Source organism: Diceros bicornis, chromosome 7 (genome assembly GCF_020826845.1).
Source record: "Diceros bicornis minor isolate mBicDic1 chromosome 7, mDicBic1.mat.cur, whole genome shotgun sequence".
NCBI classification, from domain to species: domain Eukaryota; kingdom Metazoa; phylum Chordata; class Mammalia; order Perissodactyla; family Rhinocerotidae; genus Diceros; species Diceros bicornis.
This window is the reverse complement of record NC_080746.1, coordinates 32473860-32486184: the sequence shown is the minus strand read 5'-3', so window position 1 is coordinate 32486184 and position 12325 is coordinate 32473860. Positions and strand designations below refer to the sequence as shown.

Genomic DNA, 12325 nt, shown 5'->3' with positions numbered 1-12325 from the left:
GACTATGAGAATGTGAATCCTTGGGAATTCACACACATTTTGTGGGAAGAATTGGACTTTCCAGAATACTCAGAGTGAGAGATTGGGCCAAAAGGCTAAGGGGAACTTAGTGTACCTTTGGGCTGCACTAACGAACAATAAATGGTTGGAGTTCCCACCTTACCAACCTGATGACAGAGTGAGATGCAGCTGAAGATTCAAAATAATGTGGTGGAGTTTTCTTTTTCTGGTCTTAGCCTTTGATTTCATTGTATAGCATGCCTTCTCTTGACACAGAAACAGTGCTCCCAAATATAAATCATTTTACTATGGACTTTTTTTTTATTTATCTGTGTATTTAACATTCATTGACATCTGCTAAGTTCAAATTGCTTGAGGTGCGTCACAGATGAGAAAGACACAATTACGTCGTAAAAGACCTTATCCCCAGAGGGAGAGAGAGACATGTAAAAACCAAGCTCAATTCAAAGAAGGAGGAAGTAAGGGCTAAATGGAGTGCAGGAACAGTGTTCATTAATTCTGGTTGGGGAAGAATGATATAGAATCCAGTGATTGAATGTGTGTTCTCCCTGAAGTTTCTAATTTGTTCTTGAATTATTTCTCTTTCCTGTTAAGAGAGAAAATAAGAACATTCTGAACATTTGTGCATAAACAGAACATTTTAGACAGAGGTTCTGAAGAACAGGTTCCAAAGGCTAAGAAGGCAGTATTGTATAGAGTGTAGGCTTTGGGGGATGGATATCTTTGCATCCTGTCTCTGCCATTTTACCAGCTGTGTGATCTTGGGTGAGTTACTCCTTAGCCTTTCTTTTTCTTTTTTTGCTGAGGAAAATTTGCCCTGAGCTAACATCGTCACCCATCATCCCCGTTTTTGTTGAGGAAGATTCGCCCTGAGCTAACATCTGTGGCCAATCTTCCTCTATTTTTTATGTGGGTTGCTGCCACAGCATGGCTTAAGGTGGCGTTGGTCTGCACCTGGGAACCAAACCCAGGCTGCCAAAGTAGAGCGTGCTGAACTTAACCACTAGGCCACTGGGCTGGCCCCACTCCTTAGCCCTTCTTAATGTTAGATTACCAATCTGTAAAATGAGGATAATAATAACTCATTGGATTGTTGGATTAATGCATGTGCAGTGCTTGGTACACTGTAAATACTTGGTGCATTCTAGCTACTACTTTTATCATTCTGAAAAGAACATTGGGAATTTTACACTCATGAGTTTAATCACATTCTTTTGAATTTATATTTTCTGTTCATATCACTTCTTGGACTAATGAACTCCCTAAATTTAAAACCTATATAATTAAATCTTACTTTCATTTGTAGCAGAAGTTACTTCTTTCCATCTTTGACAAGGGGCACCTCATTGTCTATACTTAAGGATTTAATGCACAGTCTGTATTCTTCATGTTAAATCTGATCAGTCTGCCTCAGAATCTCTTTTAGTCCCTTTCTAATTTTCTAGAGGTCCTAAGATAGTTATACATACCATAGAGTATTCCATGAGTTCCATAATCTTCCATAAGGGGTGATACTATTTTCTGTTTTGTTGGTGATAACTTCACCAACAATTGTCAGTGTTTTGTGAGCTTTTTGACAGCAGCAGCTCTTTGAGTAAGAACTTTAAGGTACAGTTATATGGCATTTTCCAAAATGTGTTCTCCAAAATGCTATTCTGTGAGGGCTCCATGGGTGTTCTATTAAAAGGATTATAATTTAGGAAGCACTCAATTAAACGAGAGTTTGTTAGGTACTCTTCATATCCTATGCACCTGAAATACAGTACTTAGTGTTTTTTGAACATGTTTCACCATAGCAACCTTTTTTGGGAATTGTCTTATAGGACTAGTATTCTGGGAATACAATTTTGGAAATGCTTGTTGATAGTAAACTCTAGGTTCAACTGATAGCTTAAATCCGTTATCCTATAGGAATAACTTTCCCCTAAGGACATTGTCTATTAAGTGGAAGCACTTTCATTGCTCTTCTGATCATTCAAAGACTCTTAGGTGATCTTTTTACAGTGTATTCTTATCATCCTGATATTTTTCTGGAAAAGTTTAATTATATCTGTGGACTTAAAGAAACCATTCTGTATTCTCCTTTCCAAATTGCTTGCAAAGGTTACTTAGTAGTGATAGGCAGAGATATGCAGTAGAAAGAATATGAGATCACACAGCCTTGGCTTGGAGTCATTGTCCAAACCCTTGGCAGCCACACGACCTTGGACCATTCATTTATCTTGTTTGAATCTTACTATTCTCATCTTTATTTGGAGATATAGCTTTTTATCCTTTTCCTTTGATTCTTTTCTCACACTATTTCTGACTGACTTGATCAGGCAAATACAAATAAGCTTATTCTTTTAAATTGAATTTGGAACTTGATTACAACAAAAAAGCATAGATTGGGACATGGGATATTCATAAGTGTCATGACCAGCAAGTATAAGCATCACCATCCATGGTTACCCCCTTTCCCTACACATACATGCAAGCAGGGAAAATTGGGTCACTTTTAATCACCTAGGGCCGAATCCTTGGGAGTGGGCAGCTAAGGAGGAAGGTGTTATGTTCCTCAGTCCATTCCTACCGGAGGAGACTCTTCTAAAGTATTTGAATTGAGCAAGAAAGAATAGTGAGTGGCAGCTTGAAAAAAAAAAAAAAAAAACCTCGATAGTGTCAGTCATTTTCATGATTTCACCAAATGATGATACTGTATTACTGAAAACCTAGGATCAATATACTCATAGCATAAAATAGCCTGGTTAAATTTCTAGTATCTAAGGTCTCAAATTTCTCTCCTCAATAGGCTTTTAGATATAAGTTCCAGTGTGTTTTTCCAAGTAAATACTCATTTCCCAGCTTTTCTTGTTCAAGCCTACCCCAAGGAAACAATGTGAAATCCCCCTTATTTAAAATCATGAATATTACCATATAATTTCTGAATTTCATTGATATCATCCTGTGAAAGTCTGAAATTCTTGGGATCTACATCTCTATAGGTTGGATTCATCACAGCATTAGGATCAGATGAATGTCGCAGACCCAAAGAGTGGCCAATTTCGTGAGTTGCAACGGAAAGCAAGTTAACTCCTACAATCAAAGAGTGACATACAGTAACTATAAAAGTAACTCTATATAAAATAAAGTAAAATAAAGTATTATATATAATATAAATTAATAAAAAATAAAATAACTATAAAAATGCCTAACTCTTCAAATCATCCATAGTTTACTTATTTGTTTCTAGGCCTTCACAAGGCGGGAGGGTTTAGAAAGAGAATCAGAATAGTAGTGCTTTAATCTCATCACCACTTTTATTTTATTATTTATTTATTTATTTTGTGAGGAAGCTCAGCCTTGAGCTAACATCCATGCTAATCCATCTTCCTCCTTTTTTCCCCTTTTTCTCCCCAAGCCCCCAGTAGATAGTTATATGTCATAGTTGCACATCCTTCTAGTTGCTCTATGGGGGACACCACCTCAGCATGGCCGGAGAAGCAGTGTGTCGCTGCGCGCCTGGGATCCGAACCCCGGCCGCCAGTAGCGGAGCGCGCGCACCCAACCGCTAAGCCATGGGGCCGGCACCTCGTCACCACTTTTATTATTTTTAAAAAATGTAATGTTTTCCTGCCTATTTGCTTCTTATATAACCACTCAGACAGCAGTGTTTTGTAGTGGAAAGTGAAGGCTTTAGAAGCATTAAGACCTGGGTTTGAAACCCAGCTCTGCTTCTTACTAGCTGAGTAACTCTGGACAAATTGATATTGCTGAGTCTTAGTTCTTCACGTGTAAAGCAGAAATAATAATTCCTACCTTATAGATTTGTCATAATAATTAGAGTTTCCCAATATCTGGAAAATGATGGTTATTCAATAAGTGAGAATGACTTTGAATAGCAGGAGAGAGAAAGTTGGCTTTGAGAAAGCAAGACTGAAAGGCAGAATCTCCAGGCAATGCTTGGTTTTGCTTCTGATTTTTTAAATTGTCTTACATACATGCTTTTCTCTTTCTCAGACTCACAGAAAGGCTTTGCATATAATGGGGAAGGTGTGAGCCTATGAGTTTGAGTGGCCAGAGTTCCAGTTCTGGTGATAAGATTGAAGAAGCTGCTTTTAGCCTACCTTGAGTGCGAAGAAAGGAGAATGAAACAGGTATGCACGATGTGAGATGTCTATAATCTACTTTGTAAGGTGATGAATATGATGGGCTGGGTTATGATGTGAGTTCTTGTCAGTAATCTCAGAATTGTATATAATTCTTAAATATCATAGTTGCTACTGCTGTTTCTCCTCCAATGAAAAACTTATTTTGGGGAAATATAAAGAAAGAGCTATAATTTACTGAATCATTAACGTATTCCAAGCACTGTGCTAAGCACTATGTAAGAGTTATCTCCTTTAATTCAAACAACAATCCTGTGAGGTGGTAATTATTTATAGTTCTGTTTCATAGATGAGAAAATCGAGGCTCAGAGAAGTTAAATAACTTGCCCAAAGACACATAGCAAGTACTTGGTAGAGGTACGACAAATTGAACTCAACACTGCTTGACTCCATAGCCTGAGCTTCCATCTTCTGTGTATGTAGCATTATGAGCATATTGAATGAAATAATGCACTTAAAGCACATAGTACAGCGGCTAACAGTTAAAAGCAAGGGCTCAATAATTATTATTAATTAAAACAATTATCAAATTAAGTTTGTTATAAGAAATTCAGGATTTTAAAAAGGATGTGTAGTAGAAGAGATACGGGATGCTATACCTCTCCTGCTGCCATAACTCCAGTGTTCATCGTCATCAAAGTGAGCATCTCCTCCAAAGCCTCGACCAGGTAAAAAGGCATGAGCCAGTATGTTTCCTGGTCCATCAAATGGGAAGGCATCCCCATGAGCTGAAAGAAAATAGAGTGATTGTCCTTAGTTACTGAATTTATCTCGTCATTCTATCCTTTAGTTTATGTGAGTGTTGAGGCTAGAAAGATCAGTCCAGTCTAAACAGTCAGCATTTGTTGTTATAAGCCAGCTGCATACACAGGGTGGTTTGGGTGTTTATTTGTCACAGGCACTTTTTCTTTCACAGAACCACTACTCCTCACTGATAACCACCATACATCGAAAGCTTACTTTATGGGATGTGGGACTTGAACTACTTTCACGTCTAACTTATGGTGGCATCTAAGTGTTAAATTTGATTATTTTGCTTGGCTGGATGGTGGCAGGATGGAGAATGAGTGTGAATATTGCATTCAGCAAGTAACTTTTGTACCATTTGGTATAGTTTTTCTTAAAAACCTAGCTTATTATTTGTGAGTATAGTAGACAGTCTCTTGGAGAACCACGCTCAAGGTGTCTTAAAATGGATTTTGAGAGTGCTTTTATTTGTGATGCAGAGCTATTTATTTTCAAACTGGTATCAGGCCATATCTAGTTTTTCCAGTTCTTAAAAAGCATGGAGTGCCATGATCAGTACTTTCTGTAACATTTTCTTTGATGTTGTCAATATGGTGGCTGAAGTTCAAATTTCAGCTAAATTCACAGCACCTAGGCAGCTCAATATTAGACCAAAAAGAGCAATATTTTTCTCTAAATTTGCACCATGAAACACTAGCAATTAATAGCAGTTCATATATATGGGTTATATCTCTTTAAGCCCTTTAATATGAAAGTTCTCTATTTTCTACTTTCTTACTACATGAAGGGTGTTGGCGGCAGGCCGTAGGGGCAGTCCTGCTTCTGGAGACCACTTAAGGCTTCTGGAAGTTCTAACCACTTCTCTTGGTTTAATATTGATATTAGCTAGATATATTTTAAACTGTCTCATGAATATATACCATGATTCAGGCTACAAACCAGGGGTTGGCAAACCTTTTCTGTAAAGGGACATATAATATGTAATTTAGAATTTGTGGGCTTGATGGTCTCTGTCATAACTACTAAACTCTACCATTGTAGCCCCAAAGCAGACATAGACAATAGGTAAATGAAGGACCATGGCTGTGTTCTAATAAATATTAATTTACAAAAACAGATGGTGGTCTGGATTTGGATCACGGGCCATTGTTTGCCATCCTCTGTTATAAAAAGTAGTTCTAAATTAATGGACTAGAAAAAATGTAGTAACATTGCTATATATATATATGTCATTAAAGATATTAAATCCTCAAAAGAGGAGGACACAGATATAATCAACAAGCAAAACAACACACAGAATAAGCCTACGGGAATCTTCCTTACATCGTCTTCCAAAGAGAATCATGATATCAGCAGTTCCCCAGCTGACGTTCTTGAAGGTCAGTGGGATCTCGTCGCTCCACATTTTGAGGACCTTTGCCAGTAATTGATTCACTACGACAAGTGGCAAGTCTTGAGTATGTGACACGACCCTGGTAAGCAAACAAGAAAACAATGTTTGACCTCTTAGGAAAAGGCCTTTATTGTTTTTACCAAAATGAGCCAAAGCAAAACTAACCTATAGGTGACGACATTGGAAGTCCATTTTGCTCTATTTGCCAATGGTGAGTATTCTGCAACATCTGGCACTCCACATCTGGGTTTCTGCATTATTTCCATGGTGTGGGAATTTAACATTCCAGTTACAGGCAGGCGAAAGAATTTTTGCATCTCCTTGAGTTTGGCTTCTAAACTGTTGGCACCTCTTGTTTTTGAATCAGTTGGATAAAATCTCTGGAGATAGTCCTATTGGAAAGAGAATAATTGATTTGTAATTCTTGTTTACTGTCTTCTTTTACCTCAGGAGTCTGCACGTCTTTACCTCTGATTCCTGTGGACTCAAATAGTGGTTTGAAGAATATATACAGAATATATACCTAGTCACCAAGTAAAACAAGTGTTCATCAATGAGGAGAAAATTTAATATTGATAATTAAGCATTGTCATTCCATTTCATGAGCAAAAGAAAAGAGTCCTTCCATTTCTCTTTTATCTCATTAAATGTTTTGAGGAGAAACCCACTGTACACTTGATAAAACTTAGACTTGTTTATGATAGCCAATCAGGAAGAGTGCCCAGCGTGTCCTCAAGGGGCACAACTGAGACCTTCCCTGGGCGTCAGAGACCATGTGGAGAGATCTGAAGCAACCCCGCCCTATCTAAGACTCTCTGGAGATCTGGTCTCAGTTGAGGTTAAAGGGTCTTAAAATTTTAGTTCTGGGAAAGGATATTGCAAAGTTATTTAGTTTAATGTGCATATTCTCCAGGTGAAGAAATCAAAGCTCATAGCAACTAAATGATTTTCTCAGGGTCACATATTAAATTAGTAGCAGAGCTGGCCCTGAGTTTCCTGACTGCCAACTCTGTGCTCTTTCCACTGTTAAATCTCTAGTAAAACCCACTTTGCAAGGCTGCGGGATAAGGCGGGTCTCCCGGGTGTATTTCATGCACAACTGGGTCCCTGGGAATTTCTTAAAGGACCCTGCTGTCTGGATATGAGGATGGCAGTCCAGCAGTCTAAATAGGAAAAAATAAAAAGTGAGTGAAATAACAACAGCAGCAGCAGCAACCTCACAAGAACTTTTATTAAGCACTTTCTAGTGGCAAGGACCATACTGGGAGCTTGTCTCATTTAAACCTCATAACCCTCCTGTGAAGTAGGTACAACATTGTTATTCCTGTTTTACGTATGAAGAATCATGGCTCAGAGAAGTGAAATAAGTTGCATAAAGTCACCCCATGAGTAACTGAAGGAGTCGGGATTTGAATTCATGTTCTGATTCCAAAGCCCATTTCATTAGAAAAATGTATATGGCTATACAATGCATAATGGTATTGTGGAAATGATTTAAACAGTGGCTTGCTCCTTTGCAGTCTAATTTGGAGTAGGTGGTAACGGTTACTTGTCTCAGAACCTCTCAGGAGTATGAGCTTATTATGTAAATAACCTTAGTAACATTGTACTCTTTCTTCCTGTTACCCGTGATTGTGTTTCATTCAATACAACAACTGCTTATTGTTCATCGATGACAATTAGGAATTAATCCCTTATGTAAAAACAAACAGCCCATTTTATCCTTTCCAGAGCTACACGCTTTACAAACACACCCTTTGGAAGAAATCTCTCTGCAGCCCTGAGATGAAATTTTCCTGCCTTTGGTTAAACCTAGCTAATCTTCCTCTAGTTTATTGGCAACCTGCACACTAAATAAAGGGACTCAATCCTCTTGCAAGTGTACTTCTTCTGTATAATCCATTAGGTAGAACCATATGAAATTGCTGTTTTGGAGGTCAAAAACAGTCAAGTATCAGTAATTTTATATGGTTCAGTCTAACATACTACTGGGACTTTTTAAAAGTCAAAGTTTATGTGAAATAAAACTCAGCTTTTCTTATGCTTACAGCTTAAATGTATAAACGATAGGAGTAAACATTTCATTCTTTTATCAAATAATTATTTACACTTATCAGGCTGCTTATTAAGTAGTATATTAGAAGAACATGATTTTTGAACCAGAAAAACTTGTCCTTGACTCATATCTCTACCATTAACAAGTATATGACTCAAACTAATTTTGGTTTCTTTTTTTCCTCAGGATAAGTGCTAAGGATTCAATGACATCATGTATATGAAGTACTTTATAATCTGTAATTGTTATATATGTGATAGCTGGTATTGTTATCATTTTATTTATTCACTAGAATAATCCTGTGAGATATAAAACGTAGTATAATTATTTCCACTGGACATATGAGAAAACAGTCAGAAGTTCGTGCCTTGCCCGTCTTCACCAGCTTATAAGTGGCAGGGCTGTAACTTCTCTCCTGCTTTTCTGATTTCAAGTCTCTCCATCACAATTAGTCCCCATCTTAAGAGTCAACGCTCTGCTCTTTATGCAAAGAATCGTGGGTTACAATAAATAACAATAACTTCAATTCATTGAGTATGAACAATGTTTCAGGTACTTTGCTCAGTGCTTCACAGCACCCCCATTTGGTTGACACCGTTATAATCTCCAACTTCCAAATTAGGAAACTGAAGCTCAGAGAATTTTAATAACATTGCTGTGCTCATCTATATAGTGAGTGGAGGAGTTGGAACTTGACTCCGGTTTGGGCAGGCTCTCAAGACCGCCCTTAATAGCTATTTGATTAAAACGTATATTGTCTTTATAATCAGAAAAGTTACCCAAACTGAAAAACACACTTCCTAATGCTGTTGGGGCGACTGTGGAGCCCCGGGTGAGTGGGCCAGCGACATACCTGAGCCTGTCTCCACTGCGGCTCGCTCGTGCCTCCTGCCTCCCGGGGAAGCGGCAGGGCCAGGCTGCTGACCAGGAGACACGCGGTGCACAGCATGGCCAGCTGCATGGCTGCGGACCGGAGAAGATTGTTCTTGAACCTATGGTTGGTTTGGCGTTTTCTGCCAGAGGCCGAGGAGATACATGTAGCTTCTCAGCCCTGAATGTGGAAATAGGTGACTCATTTGCGTGCTTCTTTCTTTTTATGTCTACAGAACTTTGAAAGTGTGTGTTATTTTTCATTAATCACAACGAGGAAGTATTATGTCCTTATTGGCAGGAAGCACACAAGGTATTTGCCTTTCAAAGGATTCTTTTTTCCTGCCTGCTGTATAAATTTAATCCATGAGAAAACACATTTTTATTTATTTTTTTATTCACCAGAATCAAATTGCTACTCAGACATGTCTTCTCAATTTTAAATTTTGGGGAGCATTATTCAGAGTGTTTTGTACCACTGAAAAGAATTTTTTTTTAAAATTTGAAATGCATGGAAAGATACATAAAACTTACAAGGAATCAAATAAATATGAAGCAAACATTCTGTAATAGTCAGCAAAGTCAAGAAATAGAGCATTGCCAACATCCGTGATTCTTTATAGAGGGGAGTGATGGCAAATATAGTAGATGGAAACGCTGTGCTGTGATTGGGTCAGTGGCCCCCAGAGAGCCTGTGCTCCTCTCCCTCACCTTCGAGGTCCCTTAGTGGAGCACTGAGAATTCCCTTCGTTAAATCTCCTTTTAATCATATTATTTCGTTTCTTAGTGGTCAACATTACTCTGAATTCCTCTTGAATTACATGAAAAAATATCAAACAAAAATCTTCAAGCATGGGCTTTACTGTTCATATAACACACTTATCATGTTTCACATTCTGTAGTTAACAGGTTTCTCCAAAGCTAGACCTTCAACTTGGAAATCCCTTTATCCAATCTTTCTCTTCTGATCCTCCTGATTCCAGTTGCTAAGCAGACACCGGTAGGGCTGATTTGGTTCTTGATACCCATAATGGTTATTCTACATATAGCAATTAAAGACTCGTGATCTAGAGATTCTAGTTCAACTACTTCATTTTTACCAAAGATGAAGTTGAAGCCAAGATGACAGATTAACTTATTTCCCCAAGATCACACAGCTAGTTACTAATAGTCCTAATTCCCAGTCCAGTGCTTTTTCTATCACATCACACTGCTATTCATTTTGTTGTTGTATTATACATTTCTTGGGAGAGCACCATAGCTTTTGACTATAATGCATCATGGGAAACACTCCAAATATACTGGAGCTGAAAAATTTAATTATTCAGATATCTCCTAATTCATCTGGTGATTGGGTGCTATGTGTTAGCAAAGGTAAAGTTTCCTGATCAATTAATTAAATTTGCTCTCTTTGCATAGATGCTTTAATTCTATGTGGTCATAGTTCAACTATACTTGAGGAGCTGGTACCTTTAGTCCATCTGGCTTGTAACAGGTGCCCAATAAATGTTTATAGAATAAATAAATATTTATGGACTTGGATCAGCTAATACGGAAGTTATATGAGATTTTCTGTGATCTTTGCATTGAATTAAAGTTGAAAGGCATTCCCTAGATTTTATATTTCTGTTTATTTTTAGTAATTTAAAGAGCATTAGACATTACAAACATTTTAAATGAATTTTAGTAAATTCTTTGAATATTCACTTTTGGATAGGGAGAAAGAAGTCTTCTCCTGTCTTGTTCATCTAAATTGTAATTAGTGAAAAACAAACGAGTGGAGTCAAGTCCCAGTCCCTGCTTTTAGAAGCTTATACTCTGGGGTGGGGGTAAAGACTCTTAAAACAGTGTGACAAACATTTATAACATGCAGTGCTACCAACGAGAAGGGAACAGCTAATCCTTCCTACGGGAATTGAGGAATGATCCGTATAGGAGGTGGCATTTTAGCTGGATTTTGGAGGGTAACTAGGAATTCCCTTGGGATAGGGCATTATAGGAAGAATGTGGGAAGAGAAGTAGAGCATGAACATAGAAGAGTGATCTGGGAGTGAGTGGTTGGACTGGCAGGTTGGGGTCAAGTTGTGAAAAGCCAGCCATGTATGCCAGGGAGTTTGGTCTTGATCCTAAGGGGTGTCAAGGAACATTTTAAGGGAAGAAAGTAGCATTATCAGATCTTTAATGTTGTAAGAAAATGTTGGTGGTTGTGCTGAAGATAGATTGTGGAAGGAGAGATGACTCTCTGCAGAGGGGTTAGAGAGGCAGACAGACCAAGAAAAAGTTATTACATGATCCAGGTGAGAGAGAGAGGATGAGGCCCTAGACAAAGACTGGCTGTAGAGATGGAGAAGAAGAAGGAAACTCAGGGTCTACACAGAAGGCAGGATTGATAAAAACAAAACAAGCAAGAACTCAGGAGCTGGTTGGCAGGAATGAGGAAGAGAGAAATAAAGATCTAAGCGTAAGGGTCTTAGCGGATAGTAGTGCTGTTATTACAGAGACAAGGCTTATGGGAGAAGGAATAAGAAGAAAATTTCTGGAGGAGAATAGGGACTTGGTTGTGGTTAAGCAGTGACATCAATTTTGGATCTTGAGTTTGGGTATTTTCAGCTGGAAAATCAGGTCTGGAGCTTATGAGAGTGATCTGTTCTGTAGATATATGTTGTGAGTGGCTTATTTCTAAAAAAGGAAAACCATGCTTTTTTTTTATTGTGCTAAAATAGGCATAATATAAAATTTACCATTTCAACCATTCTTTAGTGTATAATTCAGTTGCATTAAGGACATTCACCATGTTGTATAACCATCACCTATATCTATTTCCATAATTTTTTCATCATCTCAAACGGAAAGTCTGTACATATTAAACAATAACGCTTTCCTTCCCCCTCTCCTTAGCCCCTGGCAATCTCTATTCTACATCCTGTTTCTATGAATTTGACTATTCTAGGTACTTCATAAAGTGTATTCATATAATAGTTGTCCTTTTGTGTATGGATTATTTCACTTAGTGTAATGTTTTCAAGGTTCATCTATATTGTAGCATATATCAGAACTTCATTCCTTTTTATGGCTGAATAATAGTCCATT

At 37.9% G+C, this 12325-nt stretch overlaps 1 protein-coding gene across 1 annotated transcript; it reads right to left on the bottom strand.

The window, feature by feature from the left end:
* Nucleotides 1-578: 578 nt before the first annotated feature.
* Nucleotides 579-9326, bottom strand: MMP7 (matrix metallopeptidase 7). The gene is made up of 6 exons (XM_058545330.1): nt 9219-9326; nt 6475-6701; nt 6240-6388; nt 4769-4897; nt 2935-3096; nt 579-607 (listed from the first exon to the last, which is right to left on the bottom strand). Exons 1-6 carry the CDS (start codon nt 9324-9326, stop codon nt 579-581), a joined length of 804 nt encoding a protein of 267 aa, XP_058401313.1.
* Nucleotides 9327-12325: the final 2999 nt, after the last annotated feature.